This window comes from Ctenopharyngodon idella, chromosome 2 (genome assembly GCF_019924925.1).
Source record: "Ctenopharyngodon idella isolate HZGC_01 chromosome 2, HZGC01, whole genome shotgun sequence".
In the NCBI taxonomy this organism is placed as follows: domain Eukaryota; kingdom Metazoa; phylum Chordata; class Actinopteri; order Cypriniformes; family Xenocyprididae; genus Ctenopharyngodon; species Ctenopharyngodon idella.
This window is the reverse complement of record NC_067221.1, coordinates 42480736-42503431: the sequence shown is the minus strand read 5'-3', so window position 1 is coordinate 42503431 and position 22696 is coordinate 42480736. Positions and strand designations below refer to the sequence as shown.

Genomic DNA, 22696 nt, shown 5'->3' with positions numbered 1-22696 from the left:
AAGAACATTTAATAATCTAAAGAACCTTTTTTTAAAGAGTGAATTTTCAGGTCACATTTCAACTCAAAATCATTGTGTCCAGAAAGGATGATTTATAATCTGTATTCACAATGTCATTTCTTCACATTACGTCATGACAATTTGGGAGTGAATTTGTTGTGAACATAATGTCACAAGAGTCTAGTATAAATATAATGTTTTCCTTTTGATTTTGAAATGAAATGAGACCTAAACATGTTACCGACAGGTTGCAGGAGATTCACAAGTGTTTATAGGGTTTGGCCGTTTGTCTCTAATCAGAGAAGCATTGTGGGAATCACACGTGATCCAGGACGCTCATGAATGTTAAAAGATCCAGAAGATCTTCATTTGGCTGATCGTGAGATTCACACACCACACAGTGTCCGCTGCTGTGTGTCTGATAATCATTATTATTATTATTATTAGACAGACAGATAGATCGATAGATAGATAGATTCATGTTTGCGTCTGAATGTCATGTTCAGTCTTGTGTTCTCAGAAGGACACACACTATTGAGATGCAGAAACGCTCATTTGAAGATGCTTGTACTCTAGCAAGGTCCCTTGAAAGTAAGCGACACACATGACAAAAACACAGACACATACAATATGTGGAACATGTTTTTAATGCATTTTCATTGTCTTTTTAACTGTTCTGTTCTTTTGTTTGTAGTTTGATTCTTTAAGGCTGTTTTACTGATTCAGCCGTTAACGGCACCGAACACTCGTCGTTAAACACACAATCACTGCCTCCAAACCAATAAATAACAGACACTCCATCCCATCATTCACTCCACAATAATAATACAAATAATAAAACTCGCTTGAAAAACATGTAAACAACTAGAGGAAAATAATCACCTGAACGGATTCTTGAACCTGAATCACGTCTGAGCGGATCTTTCTGGAACGATTAGAAATGACAGAAATATCCAAAGAGAGTCTGGACATTTTCATCTGATTGAGTTCATAATCTCTATCGAGCCAAACGAGTCAAACCCAAACGATTAGAGACTTTGAAGTAGATGTGGAAACTAAAATTTGTTGTTTATAAAATGTTGATTGTAAAGAGCTCTAAAAATTTAGTTTTTTTCCATTAAAAGAAACAAAATCGTCTCATAATCCCATAATCACAACGTAAGGCAGACCGTCACCACAGACACACGATAATAAAACAAATCATAATAATCATCTGTATAACAACAATAATATTAATCTGCAAAATGGGAAAGCACTGCGGTGACAGAAAACAATCAAAGACACACTCAGTTATTTGGCAGTACTGACTTCCTGTTCCACCCTCCATCACTTCCTGTTGTCAAACAGCACCAGAGGAAGATGGAGAGGTCACATGACTGATGATCAGTTCATTGACTTCTAGGATATTTCTGTAATGTCTCTAATATTATCGGATCCTTGTGAAGAGATTCAGAACTGATATGGATTCCTGAAGAGACGAAAGACAGACGAAAACCTTCATCATTTCATTTCTGACGTTAAATGTATAATTAAATTTTTATGTATAATGATAGCAGTTGTTCTGAAGTGTCGGCCTGATATATTTTGGTAAAACAAATAAATGTATTATTTTCAAGCTAATGCATTTGTCAATGTCTGTGTGCTGCTCTATAATACAGTAATATAAAAGTTACTTTCAATTGTTTTATTGAACATTTTATCACTATTTTCCCCCTAAACTCTTTCATTTGTTAATATTTATAATGATAATGAAGGTTTTCACCATCGGAGTGTGTTTAAACACATGATTTGTACCTTCGTGGATCTCATTTTGCTGAAAACGTTCCAGAATCGCAGCGTCTCGTCTCCGGCTCCTGTGACGATGGCTTCTCCGTCTGGAGACATGGCCTTAAAAACACACTTCAGTCACACAACTGACCGTCACATCAAGCTGCTGGATTAGTGTCTGCTAAACGCTGAGATTCATTTCACAGATTCTCTCAAACTCTGACTAAAGGCCCGTTCACACCAAGAACCATAACTATAACCATAACTATATCAGCGTTCAGTCCAGCGCACGAAATCGTTCTGTTTGTTCTCAGTTTTGTCATCTGTCTCTTTAAATACTCGAGCTCTTAAAGCAGGCTGGATTCTGATTGGCTGTCAATGTTTTTATGGTTCATCAGCTGGAAAATGAAATCATTAAAGTGATTCCAGCGATATCGTTCCTCTGTGTCGTTATCGTTACAGTTGTGCTGTGAACTCTGATATTCTTTTACATTCAGAACTATATCTTCATCGTTCTTCATGTGATCGGGTCTTTACACTTTCAGGTACAATGGTTAGGGTGTTTACTAGTCATCCAATATCTGAGCAGTCGACTGCTGAGTTTATCTAGATTTATCCTCTTTAGCAGTGAGTCACAATAACTGGTTAGTCTGATCTTACCAGGTAAAGGACTCTGTAGGAATGACCCGTTAGCTTAGCGACCTGAGTAAGAGACGGATACTTCCACACCAGGATCTGATTCTGGGAATATCCATGAGTGCTGACCTGCAGACAGACAGAGAGACAAACTTAAACTTCTCTGGAGGCTCATGGGAATGATAAAATAATACTTCCTATGCTCTCACAGATATGCTTTCACACTGATATTGCTAGTAAATTTCACAGTAAAAAAGAAACGGGAAGAAACACTGATATGCTTTTTAAGGAGAAAGACTAAAATAGTATTTTCTTTTAAAATGTACTCCAGTAATCTCTGTTTTATTTACAACTTTGAAATTTTATTTTATTTTTTTACAGTGTACAGAATCCAAAGCTCTGATAAATAAAACTCACTGTACTGGTTTAGCAGCACAGACGCTGTGAAAGAGCCGATGGTGACGTACCAGTTCGTTGGTGTGTTTGGACCAGGCCAGGTTGCAGACCTGCGAGCCGGTGTCACTGCACTGCAGCGGCTGACCCGTCAGCGTGTTCCAGAAGCGGATGCAGCGGTCGGCCGTCCCGCCGCCGGAGGCCAGCAGCCCGTGCTGGTGCGGAGACCAGGCGATGGCCTTCACTGCGGCCAGGTGCTCGGTGTACTGCTGCACGGGCAGAACGCTGGAGTGATTCCACACCAACAGCTGCACACACACACACACACACACACACACCGAGAGAGAAGCTGCTGTCACACCATCACTGCGTCCAAATAAAAAACTTCCCTACTATATAGTGTTCAATAAACAGTAGGCGAAAAGTCCCCGGATGACCATGTGATGGACACTTTACTCTCCCATGAGGCCACGGGAGAGGATTTACGAATGACAGTGAAGCGACGCGACTGACGCCGGTACAGTAGGTCATGTGACAGTAACAACACATCCAAATTACACTATACTACCCATATTCACATATAGAACATACTTTTTTTAAGGGTGGTGATTTGATTTAGGACGCGGCACATCTGTATTGGATAAAGTGCTGCAGAAATAAAGCCGACTCGACTCACTAAGTCACTGCATGTTAAAGCACAGAAAAAACGTCAATAAATAAATAAACAGCACCAAATCATCAGCACACATCTGCTTCTAAATAAACGTTCATTTTTAACACAGATTAAAGTCCACCTGTGGTGAAAATCAAGTTTTTGATGTTGTTTATGTGTTTTTATTGTGCTTTAAGACAAACCATGTGCAAATTTATCATAAATTAACACCATTGCTGAGTATTTTCGCTTTAAAACTGCAGTGATCTAAAGACAGTTTCAAAAACGCGGTTGGAAATCGCTGGTGTTTGTGATGTCACAAACTACCTTGATCACGTCAGCGTGTGGGCGGCTTTAGCATATCATTAACCATGACCGCTCTGAAGAAGGAGTCTCAAGAGAATATATCCCGGTATATTTTTTTCTGTTGATACGAGAAATCAGGTAGATTTAGCGATATAGTGGGCGTATGATGTATATTACTGTTATGATGAATATGCTTTTCTCCAATGACGTTCTAAGGTGTTCAAAGCGTCTCTAAGGATACTGATTGTTAGAAGACAGCTGTCTGACTCGTGAATGGGAACATGGTTTGTGTAACATTAGCAACACGTTATCATTAGCTGTTTGATAATGTAGTCAAGCAAAAGGCTAATCATATTAATTACCGTCATGTGTCAGATGTTGTAAAAAGTGATACCATCGCAGTGTTTACATCAGTAAGTTGACCGAGTGGATCTCTGAGCTCGTGCGAGTGAGTGGAGGTGGGGCTAATTAGCATATTCATAGATCCGTGTATATTAAATGAAGCAAAGGTGTAGAGTTACATTCAGGCTATTTTAAGGCATGAACACGTTTTTTTTTCACAGGAAAAAATGTTTAAATATGTCACTTTGGTGATCAAAGATGAGTTTTAAGAGATTAAATTTTTGACTACAAGGGGACTTTAATCATGGTATTATATTCTCGGAAGCGTCACACTGAAGACTATGGAAGTCCATTTCTGATACATAAGAAAACAATCGTGCTTTGTAATGACATAAAAAGCATTTTAGACCCCATTTACACTGAACGCTCATGACGAGATCAAGCAAATATCTTCTGTACGTGATGTTTGACGCAGAGAAACGCCTCGCAGCTGCCGCAGTGAATGCCAGTGTGTCTCGGCACCTTGTTGTCGTTTCCTCCAGACGCCAGCAGCTGGTGGTCGGTGCTCCACTTCAGTCCACACACTTCCTGTCTGTGGCCCTGCAGGCGCCGCTCGGACTGCAGCGGCGGCGCTCGGATGTCCCGCTGCAGGATCAGCCGGTCCCTGCTGCCCGACGACAGCTGATCCACGTTCCACGCCAGCGCACCTGAGACACGCAACACACACGCATGCAGATGTCCGCTGACACACTGAGGAACAGCATCCGCACGCGCCCACACTCACCCACGCGAGCCGTGTGACCCTCCAACACTGACAGCTTCTTTCCCGCCGCCGCATCCCAGATCTGAACCAAGCCTTTATGAGTGCCCACCGCCACCAGATTCCCCTGAAACACACGTCACCATCAGCGTCACGCGGCACACGCGTGTGTCACATCAGAGCGCTGAACTCACCCGCTCCGACCAGCCCACAGACGTGACCGAGTCTCCTTCCACAGACAGATCACACAACCGCGTCACCTGTGCAAACAAACACACTGCCATTAAGATCACACTTTCACATAATTATTACATAAACATCATATCATCACATAATCAAAGAGGATCTATTCTGCTTTTCTCCATCTTCATCTGTCTTCAGTGTGTAATGTTGCTGTCTGATCATGAAAAAGCTCATTATTATTCTTCTCTATATCAGTGTCAGTGTTTCTGAAACGCCTCCATCTTGAGTTTTCTTCACAATATTCCTTATTTAAATAATTCATCCGCAGAATAAAGGGGCGGAGCCTGGTTGAGCTAGTTAGTAGTGTGTTGAAACTGGCAGTTATGGTAAGGGGCGGGACATTTCCCAAACACCAATCACAACACACTGCTCCAGCCGACCAATCAGAGCACATGGTGCTGTTCAGAAGGAGGGGCTTCATAGAGACAGGAACTAAACAGAGCGTTACTGACAGACTGGGAAGAGAGGAGCTGAACAATGGAGAATATGAGGAAAGTTAGAGCTGCAAGCAGCGATGAAAGGGCCCTCGCACCCGGGGCCACCACCCGGAGGCCTTATGAAAACAGTGAACAGTGGCGACATGCATGTAAGCGAGTAAATACAGGAGAAATATGGCAAAGTCATTTCGATGTGCCACACTTCCTGCTGCCAACAGGTGACACTTCAGGTCAGGACTATTATCAAACATGTGAAGTTTGGGGCAGATCGGACATTGTATGCCCGAGTTACAACAACTTCCTCTTTCATGGCGAAAAAATGAATTTTGTCAGGCCGCCACGGACACGCCCTTCAGTGAAAACTCTAGATCTTCGCAATTTAATGTCTCAAAGGCCTTTAGATTAGACTGACCAAATATGATGTTGATCTGATAAAAACTCTAGGAGGAGTTCGTTAAGGTACAACGTCTGGAAATGGCAAAAACTGCAAAAATTTAGCAGAGAAAATTCAAAATATCTCACTTCCTGTTGGGTTTACAGATTTTGCACCCAGGGACTTTTTTTGTAGGTACTGGGCTGTTACATCTGTCTGACGAATTTCATACCTGTACATGAAACGTAGCGTGAAAGGCACTTAATTAAAATTTTGTAGGTGGCGCTATCAAGCCATTTTGCCACACCTAATTCTGAAACCCATATCAGACGTATATTTTCACCACTTCTGATGCGTGTGAAAAGTTTCATGAGTTTTCGAGCATGTTTAGGCCCTCAAAAATGCGATTCATTTCGAAGAAGAAGAATAATTGACTGAGCAATTACAATAGAGTCCTCACACCATCGGTGCTCGCGCCCTAAATATGAACATTCAAGCATCAAAACCTGCTCTAGCACAGTGTGACCGGGGGCGTCCGGCTCATTATGAGACCAAAATCACTGTAATCACTGACTGATTGTTCACACGATAATGATTCATTTGGTGTAATACAACCTACATAAATACATTGCCAAAAATAATCTTGTTTTTATCAAGTGGAAGCAGAATCACTAAAGCCACACTGTGTTTCACCATCAAAAAAGATTCACTCACTTTCATTTCAACACCCCCCCACACACACACACCTGGCTGGTGCAGGCGCTCCACAGGTAGACGCAGGTCCCGAGGCCGACGCTCAGCACGTTCAGTGAGGACCAGTCCACCAGGTTCAGGTAGAAGTCGTCCTGCAGCTCCGGAGCATCCAGCACTTTAAACGGGATCTTGGAGATCTTCCGCGTGGGTTTGCGTGGAGATCGCAACAACTTCTGACTGCAGCACAGAAATACAGCCGTTTAACTGAGAATCTGAGGAAAACTCGCAATGTTTTTAGCATTTTAGCACTGACATTATTTTCATGATAATTTTGCATATTTACTCATGCTTAAAGTCAAGTCAGCTTTATTTCTATAGCGCTTTATACAGTACAGATCGTTTCAAAGCAGCTTCAGAGTGATAAACAATAAAATGACGATCGATGATGCAAACTTCATCAAATGAGAAATTCAGATTCAGCTGTAAAGAAGCTCTACAGAAGATGATAAAGTCGTTATTCAGATTAACTCTGTTCAATAACCGTGAATTAAAAAAGTCACAATGCTAAGAAAATATTAATGGTAACTGGTCTATTTAAGCAAAATAGAATTTATTTTATTTTGAAATGTGATCTGGACTTGTGACCTGTTTGTCACTAAAAATACACAGCAAATCTTTGTACTGACACACAAAATCCATCATCCTTGTGCTTTCAAAGCTCTTCAAGGAGCCTGTAGATCGACACTCTCACCTGTTACTGCTGACGGGCGACAGGGAGAACGGCGACACGCTGTTACCGTCATCAGGAAGAGAACGCTTGGCACTCAGAGAATACTGCAACACACACACACACACACACACACACACAGTGTCAAGACTCACAATGATGCAAACTCACATAGAAGACACTGTATCATCAGCAACAGAGCTGGAAGAAAGGTGATGTCAGCAGAAAAGAAAGTGGTGGAGAGAGTTTTGATGGCGAGACAATCAGACAAGAGGGTGGATGGAGAGACAGACAGACGGACAGATAGACAGACAGTCGTGTCGCTCACGCTGAACAGTCTCCTCTTCTCAGGCGTGGACGGCTGCAGTCGGCGGTCTTCGGTCTGCGGGTCCTGCACCTTCTCTATTCCTGCGCCCAACAGCTCGTTCTTCAACAGCGCTGAATACGCCAATCCATCCGCTGAGCAGAGAGACGAGAGTTAGCGAAAGCGAATTCAAACGTGAGTGTATCATCATGGTTACAGACCCTGGTGAGGAAAGACTCGCACGAATGTTTGTGAAAAGGAAGAGGGAATGAATGAAACACTCTCCAAACACAAATAATGCTTGAATTATGGAAAATTCATGTGACAGAGCAAAACACTGCAGCAGCCTTGGGATTATTCACATTCATGTTCTCCACAAACACGGAGACGTCAACCAAACCATCACAATCATTCCTCGTTTGAAAATCAGAGATACAGCACACGACTGTGTACATAAAAGAAACCACATCCCATGAAGCATTGCAAATGATTTATTAAAACATAAATGATGTGCAAAATGAACTTCATAACTAAAAGTAACTCAAGAATTTTATTTCAAATATTTATACGTACAAAAGTAGACTCGTCGCATCATTTGCAGTGCTTCATGGGAGTGACCGAGCGCTGAGGATTATGGGTAGCTTAGTTCTTGAAGAGGAAGGTGATTTTTTTAAAACAAAGCAAATATCATGGCTTAGTCTCAGAGCTCATGTACATCTGTGTAGAGATGGTCATGTGCTCTCTATCTGATCTCTATTAGCAGCGGTTCATTAACTGACTCCAACACAAATATAATCTAATATTAATCTATATTCAGTGGAACAAAGATGAAATGATTTGTTCGTTGATGAAACACTCACACACATCTGTATACTGCAAATATTATTGCTCTTTGACAAATTGCTTTCGTTCATGTTTTGTAAGTTTTGTAAGTTCATGTCTGGATAAAAGCGTCTGCTCAATGCATCAATGTCTGTCTGGGAAACAGCGCTGATTCAGAACACGAGGACTGACGTCACCTTTGCTGCTGTCTGACCCGCCGTCTTTGGTCTTCCTGTTCTGATTCTGTGATTTTTCATTCTCCTGCAAGCAAAAGAGACATTAATGAGAAAAGAAAAGTAAATAAAAGCAACAATGTGTTTGCTGATGATCAGGTGGTTTGGGCGAAATGCCTGGAGCTGCGATTGGACGTGACAGGATGAAGCAGGCTGTGATTGGCTGTGACTCACATGGATGCGATGGAAGTTGACGCTCCAGTTGGCTCCGGCGCGGGACGGGATGAACCTGTCTCCGTGTTTACTGGGCGAGGACAGCGGCGAGTTTGTGGGCGTCAGGGCTCGCATCACCTCCGGCACTTTCTGCAGAAGACACACGATTAATGATCTGAATGAGTGTCACGATGACCAGAGTAAATGAATGAGCCAAACGACTCCAGACACCACAAACAGACACTGATTACAGTCAAACCTCACTGATGTAGAGGTTACAGCACACTGTTGTATGTGTATATGTACACATGTGAAGTCAAACTGAACTTACGACAGGACTGGACGAGTTGTCGTTCTGAATGTTGATCTGTCGTAAGAGCCGGCTCTCGTAGTCTTGGTCCATGACTGAGTGAGAAAAGAGCAGTTCCTGTTCCTGTGGAGATAAATGCTCACGAGTCACATGTGTCAACAATCATGAGTCAGAAGGACACGGCAGAGACACGGGACTCGAGCACTCGCATGAACCGTAGCTGTTTGAACAGAGTCGCAGAAACAGATGAAACAGTGCAGAGACATTTCTGCCATATCAGAAACAAATCATGATCTGCTACGTCTTATTATTGACACAAAAATTCAGAATTATGACATACTAAGTCATAATTATGAGATAAAAAGTGGAAATTATGACATACTAAGTCATAATTGAGATTTTAAAAAATCTAAATTGACAAAAAAATTGACTTTCTATGACATCATTATAACATCAATTTCAACTTCTTATGTCAACTTTTAATCTCATAAATGTGACTTAATATGTTATAATTATAACTTCAGCAGGATTTTTATATGTGGCAGAATGGGCCTAACCCTAACCCGTCCATACAACTGAGCTGCCTTTCTAATAATACTAAAGTGAGCATGATGAAGGAACATCAGAGATTCCCTATATTCCTTCTCAAAACACGTCTGTCCATTCATTCATTCACTCTCATGGGTCAGTGGTTCCTAACATCACAAACACCTGCTTTTACACCTCATCCGGTCCAAGAGAGACACACGTGTCCCGCTGAGGGTCTACGGGACCAGAACCAGGTCATTCAGTCATCATTCACTAAATCACTTTCAATAAGAATGATAGTGACAGAAACAAATACATATTCATGAGCGGATCCTATAACATACATCTAATTACTCTACACAGAACGAGGACTAATGAATAGAGACAGTTGTGACAGGAATCACTCATTACTATGGCAAGCCGTTTTGACTTTTATTCATTCTCAAGATATGAATTATTGATATCAACAATTCAGTTCTTGATATCAAGAATTACATTTCCACTAGTAACAATGTTAATTCTTGACATCTGTAATTGTATTTTTACTAGTGAAATGTCACCAAGGGCTGCCATTCAAATTCAATTGTTGATATCAAGAATTGATTTCTTACTAGTTGAAATTCCAATTTCACATATCAGAAATACAATTCTTACTAGTAAAAATCATAATTTTTGATATCAATAATTACATTATTACTAGTAAAAATGTGAATTTTTGATATCAAGAATTAATTTGGCACTAGTTGAAACGTCAGTTCATGATATCAACAATTGAATTGCTACTAGTAAAAATGTTAATTTTTAATACCTGAAAATGTATTTCTGATATCAATATAATTTCAGATATCTAAAATGGCTTTCTTACTAGTAACAATCACATTCATGATACCAGAAACTAACATTGTCACTAGTGACAATCAAATTATTGATATCAAAAATTAACATTGTTACTATTAGCAATTCAGTTGTTGATATCAAGAATAGATATTTGCACTAGTAACAAAGTAATTATTGATATCAAAAATAGTAAGAATTGTATTTCTGATATGTGAAATTGGAATTTCAACTAGTAAGAAATCAATTCTTGATATCAACAATTGAATTTGAATGGCAGCCTATGGTGACATTTCACTAGTGAAAATACAATTACAGATATCAAGAATTAACATTGTTACTAGTGGAAATGTAATTCCTGATATCAAGAACTGAATTGTTGATATCAGTAATTCATATCCTGAGAATGAATAAAAGTCAAAACGGCTTGCCATACATGACAGGAATCATGACAGGAATCATAACAGGAATCATGACAGGAATCATAACAGGAATCACTCATGACAGGAATCATAATAGGAATCATGACAGGAATCATGACAGGAATCACTCATGACAGGAATCATGACAGGAATCATGACAGGAATCATGACAGGAATCTCTAATCCAGATCAAACACCAGCAGCAGCTCAAACTAAAATAAAGCCATATAAACACGAGTTTATACAGAATGCTGCAGCTCTCATCAGATGATAAACTCAGAGTACTGCATGATTTTCGTGTTTACACGCTTTATTCTGCTCATCTGTTGTTAGTTGTGAGTCTTTCACTGAAGTCTCGAGCGCTGTGTCGCGTCATGAAGCCGCTCTTACCGAGAAAAGGCTCGTCATGACAAAGATGAGACATATAAGACAAGTGTCAGATGATCATCGAATGAAATGATTGAAGTTCATACCAGATTCGTGGCTTTGATTCTTTAAGAAGAGCCGGTTCTGCGCGAGCTGCTGCTTGTTGTCCTTCCACCGCGAGGCATGACGGGTAATGTGACGCTGACATCATTCGGAAGATGCGTCTCGGTTGTCATGGACACGGATGGCGGAAGTGATCCTAGCCTTACAAAGTTTTTTTTAAAAAGATTTAAAATTTGCATGTTTAATAAGTATGTCGCGTGTTAGTGAATTCGTGCACTGAATAACACAGACTAATAAATGGGTATTTTTAAAAATATATCAATATTAGTAGTATTTTTAGCATTATGTTAACATTATAACAACATTATTATTTTAACACAAAAAAATACTGGGTATATTTACTTTGCAAAAGACCTTAAATCTTATTATTTAAACATTAAATACTCTTTATTATCTATTCATAATATACTGCCATATTTTAGTTTTATTGAAGGAACAATATAATATGTGATAATCCAACATAAAGAAAGAGAAGAAAAAGGACAGTGAAGAGATCAAAAATAAGAAGGAAAAATACAAATGAAGAATACATGACAAAAGTCTTGATTGCTTTTTAATTTAAAGAATCCGATAGCATCATAAATTATTTTATTTGTGTACAGTTATGAATATACAACTTGATTGTCATCTTTAAAATAATCATCAGCACATTTTCACATGGATGAACTTCTGTTACAGATAAAACTCTTCACTGGGATGTGACGTCAGGCCAGCAGGCGGCGCTGCAGAGTGACGTCACAGGAGCAGCGACACAGCAGCAGCAGAAGCAGCGTGAGGAAAGTGTTGGTAGAGTCCGCTCTAATAATAATGTGCGCGGCATAACTAGACGGATTGCAGCTCGTCGCCGAATATATCGCGTTTCTGCCGTGGCGTTTGGACCTCCGAGGTGAAATTAAAGGCGGAAACATGGCCAACGACGAGACGCTGCGCTCGCTCATGTTCACGCTCAGTTACGTGCTGATGAAGCGGCGGCGTGACGTCACCAGCGCGGACGCGCAGCGCAGACGCGAGGTGCAGCGGCGCGTCGCGCACAGACAGTATTTTCATCAGAGACACAAGAGGATGATCATGGTGAGCGATCAGACATTCATGAGAACAACAATATTCATCTGATATCAGCCTTTAAATACTGAAATCCACATCAGGGTCAGTATAAATGACCCCGCAGCGCCACCTAGAGAGGGCATTGAGTTCAAAATAATGAATAAAAAAGATTTTTTAGAACAAGTTTAAATTATTTAAAGATAAGGTTTTACTTTGCTTATGTCTGTCAACTCTGTTACTGATTAAACAACCCTAAAATGGGTTAAAACTACAGCATGCGACCAGCAGCATCATGTGATGATGTTTTCATATGTGCTTCTTAAACGAACACTGTCCTCTCAGTTTATTCTATACTTTATGTCAAGGAGTATATATTTAATTTACTGTGAACTGTGTTGGGTACATGGTTAAGGTTCGCAATATTTTTATTATTTATTTTAGTTCAAATCTGATCAAGAAAATAACATGTGATTGGCCTGCCATTGAAATTATGAGACAAAATGCCAACTAAGTTTCCCCATAGAGCCAATTATAGGATAATATAATGACTGATGATGATTGTTTTGATCAGATTTTACCCTTGAATGTTTCTTCGTGTGTGTGTGTGTGTGTGTGTGTGTGTGATGGTTCACAGCACGTCTGAATGCAAACTCTTTCTCTTTTCAGTGTAAACTATAATGTTGCTTCTCATATCCTTTCAGGCTATATTTTATATCCACACAGGTTAGAACTTCGCATAATGTCTCAAAAACCATCATAAAAATGTGAAGCCTTTGAGACTTAAGATTAATCTCATTATGAACATTATTTTATATAACATATATATTTAATATAACATGTTGAACTCAAAAGAAGATATTTTGAAGAACGCTGGTAATCGAACAGTTGACATTAACAATTGACTTCCATAGTGTTTTTTTTTTTCTATAATGGAAGTCAATGGGGATCAGCAACTGATTAATTACTATCATTCTTTAAAATATCTTCTTTTTAGTTCAACAGAACAAAGACACTCATACAGGTTCGGAACAACTTGAGGGTGACAGAATTTTCATTTTTGGGTAAACTATCCCTTTAAAGGAAATGAGGATAAAATAGTAAAATTACACTCTTTTAAAAAAAAAAAAAAAAAATGCAATAAATACTTTTGTGCCAAAATGTATGTAGTTGGGATTAACACAGGCAAAATGATAAAACACTGAAAAAGAATGTCCCTAAAGACGCTCAAGGCTTAATATCATCTGTTATTAGTTATTGAGTTATTGAACTGAACTGAGTTGATCTGAAAAATAATTGTCTTCTGTAGAGCAGAATGTGTCTCATATTTGATGAAGTTTGTGTTATTTTCCTGTTTATTACTGTGAAGCTGCTTTGAATCGATCGGTACTGTATAAAGCGCTGTAGAAATAAAGCTGAGTTGACTAGAGTTGTGCAGATAACTCTAACAGACTTGTTCTCCTCTCCTAGATGATGATCGCTCAAACGTCTCGTCCGATCAGTGACGTTCCGGCACGTCCGACGCGGGTTTGGAGCAACATCGAGAGCACCGATTGGTGGGAGCGGGTGGTGATGAGGGAGTTCCAGCCGTCCGATTGGCTGGAGAAGTTTCGCATGACCAAAGAGACGTTCTTCCTGCTGTGCGGTAAACTGAAACCGCGGCTCAACCGGCAGGACACGCGTCTGCGGCCGGCGCTGCCGCTGGAGAAACGGGTGGCCGTGGCGCTGTGGCGTCTGGCCTCCAACGTGGAGTACCGCACCATCAGCACTCTGTTCGGCGTGGGCCGCTCCACCGTCTGCAAGTGTGTGCGGGACGTGTGTCACGCCATCGTGCTGCTGCTGCGGCCGCTCTACCTGCGCACGCCCAGCGAGCACGAGCTGGAGGACGCGGCCCGGCTCTTCGCCACGCGCTGGGGCTTCCCGCACTGCGTGGGCGCGGTGGGCAGCCTCCACGTGCCCATCATCGCGCCGTCCAGCAACACCGACAACTACTGGAACAGCCGCGGCTGGCTGTCGGTGGTCACGCAGGGTGCCGTCAACGGCCTGGGTCAGTTCTGGGATGTGTGCGCCGGGTTCCCGGGCAGCACAGAGCACTCGGCCATCCTTCAGAACTCCACGCTGTGGGCGCGCGGCTGCGACGGAGGCTTCCTGCTGCACGAGCCGCCGCTGGACTTCATGGGCCGCCCGCTGGGCTACCTGATGCTGGGCGACGCCGGCTACCCGCTGAAGAGCTGGCTGCTGAAGAGCCACCCCGAGTCCAGCGAGCTCACGGCCGGACAGAGAGCCTTCAACCGCAAGCTGGAGCGCGCCCGGAGTGTGGTGGACCAGGCCTTCCTGCGGCTGCGGGCGCGCTGGCAGTGCCTGCTGAAGCGCAACGACTGCCGCATGGACGTGGTTCCCACCATGATCCTGGCCTGCTGCGTCCTGCACAACGTGTGCGAGGTTCACGGCGACGAGTTTGACGAGCGCTGGGAGGAGGCGGTGCGGCACGAGGAGAGTCCGCAGCCCGCAGACGAGGTGTCGCCGTCGGCCGACGACCGGGACGGAGAGGAAGTGCGCGCTCTGTTCTGCGAGTACTTCCTGCAGCAGGAGAAGCAGCAGAGGACTCTGGCCTGTTAGGACGTGTGTCGTGGATGTGAACGGAGGAAATGTGCTGTGTGTTTTCCAGAACTTGACTGTAAATGATGACAGTGATTTTAAAGGATGCAGAGCATTACAGCAAGAGTCAGTTATACTAAAGAAAGATGCGCCAACACACACCTGACAGACATTCGTTGAATCTGAACTGCTAAAGGCCGATCGCGGTCGGTCGGCGCGATCCAGTGCTGAAGACAGTCAGTGTTGTGTTTGTTAGGGTTAGTTAGTGGAGGGTGTTGCTAGTTAATGTGATTCTCTACACTTGTGTGAAGTTGACGTCATACATCCAGTAATGTACCAGATTTCAGACATCATGATGAAGAGTGACGTTAGTGAAGAGATCCTGCAGAAACAGGCACGGATCTGATGAAGGACTTTCAGAAGCTTTTGTATCCCGATCATGTGACCCAGCAGTGTGACCGTAAATAAATGTTCTTATTCAAAAAGACTGTTTTAAATGTATGGATGTGTTTTAATAATCATTCACTAACATTCTTTCAAATCATTAAACATGAAAAAGATGGAAATTTCTCTCATTATGATATTCTGTGATTTTAATGCTGCATTGTGTGTCATGAATTCATGGACAAACGTATAAATTCATTCAGTTACTTTTTGAGAAAAGTCTCTGTGTTTTTTTTTTCTATTATTATTATTATTATTATTATTATTACAGAATGATCATGTGTGGGTGATCCCTTTATTAGTGCTCATCATGATGTGCCATCTGTCTTTGTGAGGGTTTAGATTATGAATAAGCGTCTGATTATACTGAGGATTATGTCTGTTGACTTGAGATGAGGGTCAAGGGTCATTCAAAGTTCTGGAAGATATAGGAAACAGGGGCAGTGACCCGTAGATAAGCGTACGGTAATATAGCGATCACATGTCCTGCTGGGTTCATATGTGCTGTGGTTGAACTTTCTCTATCCCTTGTTTGCGGTCACTCCCGTCTCGCTGCAAGCCGGATTATCTTCATCTCTGGAGAGAGAGAGAGAGAGAGAGACGGACGCGCTGTCACACGCTCACACACTCACACGACCTCAGAGAAAGGTTTCCAGCAGGCTGTCAGCATGCTGCATCCGCTCATGATCTTCATGGTCGTGGTCAACGTGTCCATATCCATCGCCTTCTGGACCCTCCTGATGTCGGAGGTCTTCTTCAAAGAGGCTGAGGAGGAAGTGTAGGGTCCGTCAGCATGTAGATCACACACGGCCCTCGGTAGTTCGCACACAGCTTCATAGAGAAGGATTTTCCCCTCCATTTTTGTCAGCCTTTTTTTTGTGTCCCATTTGTAGCAAAAAGCAGCGTTTGGGAATTGTGGAGTGCATGTTCATTTACAGGTAAGAGAAAAAGTGTCACATGTTTCAACTTTCCTTCACTTTATAATCTTTATTGATACTATGAATAGATTATATCTTGATTTATTTTGTACTCTTTATGCTGGATATTTCTTATCCATTAAAAAATGGTGCTTTTTTTCAGTCACTTCATTTGACAAAGTTTCTGTTGAACTTTCAAGAGATCATGGCCGGATCATCGTAGACACTGATGGACCGCTATTGTTCACTCCAAATCCTGATATATATCATTACTAACCCTACAGCGCTACATTATGATTGGAGGAAAATATTGTATTCTTTTTCCCTCCAAAACATGTTTTGTTGTGATATTCAGAATGTTAGGAGGGTTGATGACAACACATTACATTACATTACATTACATTATTTGTACATTACAGCACAAATCCTCAAAGACATAAAGCAATTTTAGTATTCTATATAACCTATTATAACAAACTGTCTGATAATCAGATGAAAACATGAATGCATTTCTTTGCATCACACACTAAACAGAGTTAAAGCGATCAAATAATGTTTGTCATGGAGACACAAATGACACCGTTTCCTAAGGATGAACGTGAAATGCTAGTGTTATTTTAAGTTATTGACGAACCCTCCGTGTAATTCTCAGAGAGGAGTGTATAATGGCAGTGCTTCTCAAACCCGTCTCTCTTATCTGACACACATCTGAGGTCTTGAGCTGTGTTCAAAATCATTCACTATTCCCTACATTATTCCACTAATATAGTCCACTGCGGCCACAGTCTTCTGGTCAGACGCAGGAATTCATTCAGTGCGACTATCACAGTGCATTATGGGTATTCTCTAGCCATTGGCTGCATCCGAAAGCTTTAAAAAGCTGCCTTCAGAGGATGCATTCCGAGGTGGGAAGGCATCAAGCCACGTCCAAATCCAAAGTTAGCTTCACTTCCTGTCTCCTGAGATCCTTTCATCTGATCGATTTTTAAAGGCTCAGGGAAGAAGGCGGGAACTGGCGAATGTTCAACATAATACTTTAATTATACAATAAATAACTAAATGAAAGTAAAGCAGCAGCCCCTCACGGACGACTGCCGCATATAAACATATTAAAACTACAGCATAAATAGTCCAGGCCTGGTCCTCTCGTCCCATTTTTATGCAATTAGCAATTTCGGCCTTGGAGTCTCTTCTAACGAGTTGATGAGTTGAATCAGGTGTGTTTGATGAGGGAGACATCTAAGAGTAAGTTTACGTGACAACAATGTACTAAGAATGGAAAATTTTTCCTTTGTGTTTTTCATGTACAGACAACAGTATTGTCAAATGGATCCACATTCACACAGATCTGTGAAAACGAATAAAAACGCTGTATTCTGCTGCCAGGCCAGTAGATGGCGATGTCAAAAATAATTAAAATGATTACTAAATTCAGGACATCCCTATCTGAATGGAAGTCTTGGTTTCGGTTTGTGATTTTATACTAGCAGCAACACACCGGCTTTCCTAATGTCTCTTCACTGCTAATGGAGTGTGTAAACTTATAAACCTGCTTTACAAGTGTATATTTACACCATCCACGACTTAGAGTCCTCGGGCCGTATTCACAAAACATCTTAAAGGTGCAGTAGGTGATCTTGGAAATGCTAACATTAGCCTCCTAGCATTGAAAGCATACGATCCCACCCTCCCAGCAAATCGCCGTCCAAAGCCACGCCTCCTCCAAAACACATGAACGCACACACACACACACACACACACACACACACACAGCTGCTCTCGGCAAAGCAATCACAAGAGACGGCATTAAACTACCTCATGTCTCAGAGCACATAACATTACAATAATAATGAACGTAAACAACATGGAGAGTTGATACTGTTGACATGGATACACATAATTCTGAGTCTGAATAAATTGCTCCGTTTAGAACGTCACGGGTTGCCGTCTCTTAATTACGGTAGTTATGGTGTGAACACAGCATAAGCTTGTTGTTTTGATTTGATAGGAACCGTAAAAGGTGGTTGCTGTTTGTTTGGGGTGCTCATGACTGAGGTCTTGTTAAAACTCTGCATAGCATGAAGCGCGCTAATGACGTATGATGTCTGTGCGAACAGGGTGCGCGAGGGTATGTACAGTAAAAACATACTTTGACAAGCAGGTAGGACATCATATTATTTCATACGGCCGAATATAATAATTGGATTTTATGGTCCTACACCTTCCACAGACAATATATATTTATTAAAATACATTTAGACCATCTAAAATAGTGATTTCTATCAGGATATGAGGAGACTTTCAACCAATATAACAACAACAAAAAAAATGTCTGTACAGCAGTGGTCCCCAAACTTTTTAGAGTGGAGTACCCCCTGAGGCATTTACCATCCTTCTGCGTACCCCCTCTCTTCTCTTGGACTGCACCTTTTCCATTAAGGAACAATATTTGCCCCCTAAATTGACTTTCCAGTGCATTTTTTTTTTTTTTTAATCTTTATAAATACCTTTACAACATTAATAATGTTTTAAATAAAAAAAAAGCTTGTTTTAAAGTTTTAAAAATAAAACTTGAAAAGTGATTCTTTTAAATTCTAAAACCGCCAGTAGATGGCGGTAAGTCACTGTCTTAATGCATGAGTCATCGAGTCGTTCGTTCAACGAAGCAAGTGGCTGTATCAAAGAATAAACACTAACAAGAAGCGACACTCAATAGAACGTTCCATTGAAACACCGGCGCCCAGCAGCGGCCCTGCGTTTCCGCCATTTTGGGGTGAAAGCGACTCGTCAGTCCACTAGTTTCTATGGCAATATCAGCTGCTTTGTTAAAAAAAAACGTACATTAAAGCTGAAATCCAACCTGAATGATGACAACACAGAATAAAATACTATCACTAATGATCATCAAATCCCAGTCAGTTTGGGTTAAAATTCTTTAAAAGGCTTATAAACACTGAATTATTACCAACATATGAATTTAAATTAAGGACATGCATCAGAAAAATTGGGAATGTTGGACAATAAATATATGAATATAACAGCTTGATTTTGCAGTGTTGTCTAATGTCCATTGAAGCAAAAGTGTCCAAAAGTGGGAATTATGGGATAACGGACACAGCAATGCATCATGTATTATAAGATCATGTTTGTAGCGTGATCCATTAAAACGTACAATATATATATTTAAATTCAGACCTAGATACTATTACTATTACTCCACTAGGTCTGAAATATATTGTTCGCTGCAAACATGATGAACTTAAATTTATTAATTATTAATTTACTATTAATAAATGTATAAAGTTGCATAAAATGGAAATACTCAAAGTAGGCTAACTAAGTTACCTCAGATGGTTGAATGGTTGGATTCCACAACTGGTAAAATAAAACATAAATAAGACAATACAACATTTACTGTGGGAGCCATACAATTTGGTGACTTAATTGAGAAATTAAAAACTGTTCTATTGCGCTTCTGATTTGGCAGTGAAATTCGCCGATTTTGGGTGCGTAAGATGTGCAGCATTCTATGGTCCAGTTAGTATTTTCACCCCATAATGGCAGGCCGCGCTAGCGGAGCGCCTTCTAGTGGCTGTTACCCAAAAAGTATCAGAGTGTCGCCTCTTGGGTTCTAAGCTCTTTGGCTGTATTTATGAATGAATCATTGAATCACGAACAATTCGTTCAAAGCCGCAGATTCGTTCACGAAACACCGCTGTGTGTTGTAGTTCTGCTGTGACTTTCGTTAGAGCTATTATTTCGTTGCAAAAATAGAGCAAATGCTGACAATATTGTGAAGAACATCAAATAATATTAACCTTTTGTTTGTTGAATTGTTGTATAAAATCAATATCACATTTGCAATCGTGTGGATATTTGGATTTGCATTCTTGCTCGTATAACATTATCAACATTAAAAACAAGAACTCACAAAAGGTATGTTTTGTATCAAGAGTTTGAATCTTAAATTGATCTCTATGCACCTTTTTTGCCAGGCTATTTGTTCAAGTGATAAATCTACAGGTACATTGTCGAGAACGGCAGTAATGTAGCGCGATTTGCTCAGGCAGCAGACTCTGCACGCTGCTTATGTGGAAATGGACGCTGTAAGATTTGACTGCAAAAGATGTGGTATTTTGATTGGATGTATTCATGTTCTCATGCATTTACGGCATTGTGCCTGTTAGAAAATATATGGTCGGTTTTAATGTTATTTTAAGGTGGCGAAGAATTAAACGAACGGCAACATTCTGCATTTTGTTCGTGTACCCCCTCTGTCACCTCACGTACCCCCAGGGGTATGCGTACCCCAGTTTGGGAACCGCTGCTGTAGGGAATCACCTATTGCACCTTTAAGGCTAAAAGTAGCTCCTAACTTGCTGATTTAGAAGAAATAATGGGGTGTCAGTCCTAATTTTAGGACTCCTAAATTTTTGCTCTACGTGTATTTCTTAAATCATTTTTGTGCTAAAACCAGCTCCTAAATCTGTGAAGAGTTAGGAGTAGTCAAGAGGACTCCTAAGTCACAAACATCAAATCACAAACAACCCTAAAATGGCTGTTGCCACCAATCCGCCCAAATTTTGATTTATAGATTTGAATCTGTGATGACATAACATAAAGGTTCATTTTTGAAAAGACAAAATGTATTGAATGTAGGAGGAGAATAAAACATTGCAGTCAAGTTGAAAATAATATCCTATCGTCGGAGCCGATAGCCTTGTGGGCAGCACGGGTGACCCGAGTTCAGTTCCGACTTATGGACCTTTCCCAATCCTGTCCTCCCTTTCTCTCTTCCACTTTGCTTCCTGTCTACTCACTGTCCTATCATAATAAAAAGGCAAAAATGCCAAAAATAAATCTTTAAAAATAAATGAAAAAATAATGTCTGATTACCTGTGGCAGTTGTTTTCTCGAGTTCACACTTACAAACGATCGAATAGCGTAAACAAGTAAAATAAGTGTATTTGGTGTGCTGTCCGAGGGGATCGAGGGCTCCGAGCTCGGAATTTAGCCCAAACCCAGAGTAACTGGGAGTGATAAAGTGTGTTTGTTTGGTGAAACCTTTGCTAGTGTTCTGGAGGAATGACTTGATTTGAGACATGAATGAAGTGTTTTGGTAGTTTAGGTGCATTTTGAATGTTAAATTAACTGCTGTGAAGCTGAAAGATGGTTAGGAGAACTGTGTGAAGAGTTTTGAAAAAGTGACCTAAGTATTGAGAAATGTGTTCCAGCTGTGGGTGGCATAACAGCTAAACACCATCTCACATGTTCTGAATTTAACTGTCTGGATCCTTCCCTTCCGAGAGCTCTACTTGTTTTGTATTCTACCAACATATCTGCCATGTATTTTGGTCCGAGGTTTATGGGATTTGTAGTCAATTAAAAGTACTTTAAAATTGACTCTGAATAAAACTGGAAGCCAGTGTAATCACCTAAAAACTGGTGTGATATGTTCAGTTTTTCTGGTTTTGCTCAGGAGCTTGAGATGCAAATGTCTAATAGTCTTTTAGGAAGACCAGTAAGAGTAATCTATCCTGCTGGTAATGAACATATGAATAAGCTTCTCTAGGTCTTGCTTAGACACAAAAGATCTGATTTGTGATGTTTTAGATGGTAGTTGGCTGATTTAGTTGCGGCTTTGATGTGGTTTCTGAAGCTAAGATCAGAATCCAGGATGACACCAAGGTTCCCGACTTCACGTTTAGTTTTTAGACCCTTGGTGTCAAGTTATGCATTTTCCTTTGATATTTCATCTTTAATGCCAAATATGACCAGATATGCCAAAAACAATGTCCTCTATTTTGAGCACCGGCACAGGGAATCTGTGGGACTGAAGTCATTTGGTGATAGATCTATAGTTAGATCTGGGTGTGATCTGCACAGAACCGCCCTCAGCGCTGAGGGGCTCCAGGACCAGGGCATTATGGGATCTGTGCAGAAGGCTTGGTAGATAAACTGGTGGATTAGTTATAGGGATGCTTATGACGATGTTTTCAAATACGATCAGTGGATTATAGCAGGATGGCATATCGCAGGGATCCACACAGACTGCATGTTAGGAGACAAGTATGCCGCACCCGTTAATGATAATAATCATCGTGTTCAACGTCGGCATGACAATCGTGGAATGGACGTTTCTCATGTACGAGCTCATGAGGTTAAATATGGGAGATCCAAATGAAGTTTGTCCCGAGTAGAGAGGAGCCGCGCGGGAGTTCAGTAGCATGAGGAGTTTAGTCTTAGATCACGTATAAAGACATGAAGTATGA

The 22696-nt window shown here is 40.9% G+C and overlaps 2 protein-coding genes across 2 annotated transcripts; one reads left to right on the top strand and one right to left on the bottom strand.

The window, feature by feature from the left end:
• Positions 1–629: 629 nt before the first annotated feature.
• LOC127496375 (fizzy-related protein homolog) lies at positions 630–11533 on the bottom strand. The gene is made up of 14 exons (XM_051864227.1): positions 11409–11533; positions 9173–9274; positions 8863–8991; positions 8653–8716; positions 7658–7788; positions 7354–7436; positions 6656–6839; positions 5051–5116; positions 4881–4983; positions 4619–4803; positions 2871–3104; positions 2428–2532; positions 1795–1887; positions 630–1468 (listed from the first exon to the last, which is right to left on the bottom strand). Exons 2-14 carry the CDS (start codon positions 9242–9244, stop codon positions 1427–1429), a joined length of 1491 nt encoding a protein of 496 aa, XP_051720187.1. The 5' UTR covers positions 9245–9274; positions 11409–11533; the 3' UTR covers positions 630–1426.
• A 588-nt stretch (positions 11534–12121) lies between these two features.
• On the top strand, positions 12122–15726 carry LOC127496507 (uncharacterized). The gene is made up of 2 exons (XM_051864237.1): positions 12122–12495; positions 13936–15726. Exons 1-2 carry the CDS (start codon positions 12331–12333, stop codon positions 15082–15084), a joined length of 1314 nt encoding a protein of 437 aa, XP_051720197.1. The 5' UTR covers positions 12122–12330; the 3' UTR covers positions 15085–15726.
• Positions 15727–22696: the final 6970 nt, after the last annotated feature.

Coding starts and splice junctions, on each gene's coding strand:
- LOC127496375 (XM_051864227.1), bottom strand. CDS start 9,244: ATGGACCAAGACTACGAGAGCCGGCTCTTACGACAGATCAACATTCAG. Junction 7,789..8,652: donor CGGGTCAGACAGCAGCAAAG/GTGACGTCAGTC, acceptor CTCTCTGCTCAG/CGGATGGATTGGCGTATTCA. Junction 1,888..2,427: donor CCTACAGAGTCCTTTACCTG/GTAAGATCAGAC, acceptor TGTGTTTTTAAG/GCCATGTCTCCAGACGGAGA.
- LOC127496507 (XM_051864237.1), top strand. CDS start 12,331: ATGGCCAACGACGAGACGCTGCGCTCGCTCATGTTCACGCTCAGTTAC. Junction 12,496..13,935: donor GACACAAGAGGATGATCATG/GTGAGCGATCAG, acceptor CTCCTCTCCTAG/ATGATGATCGCTCAAACGTC.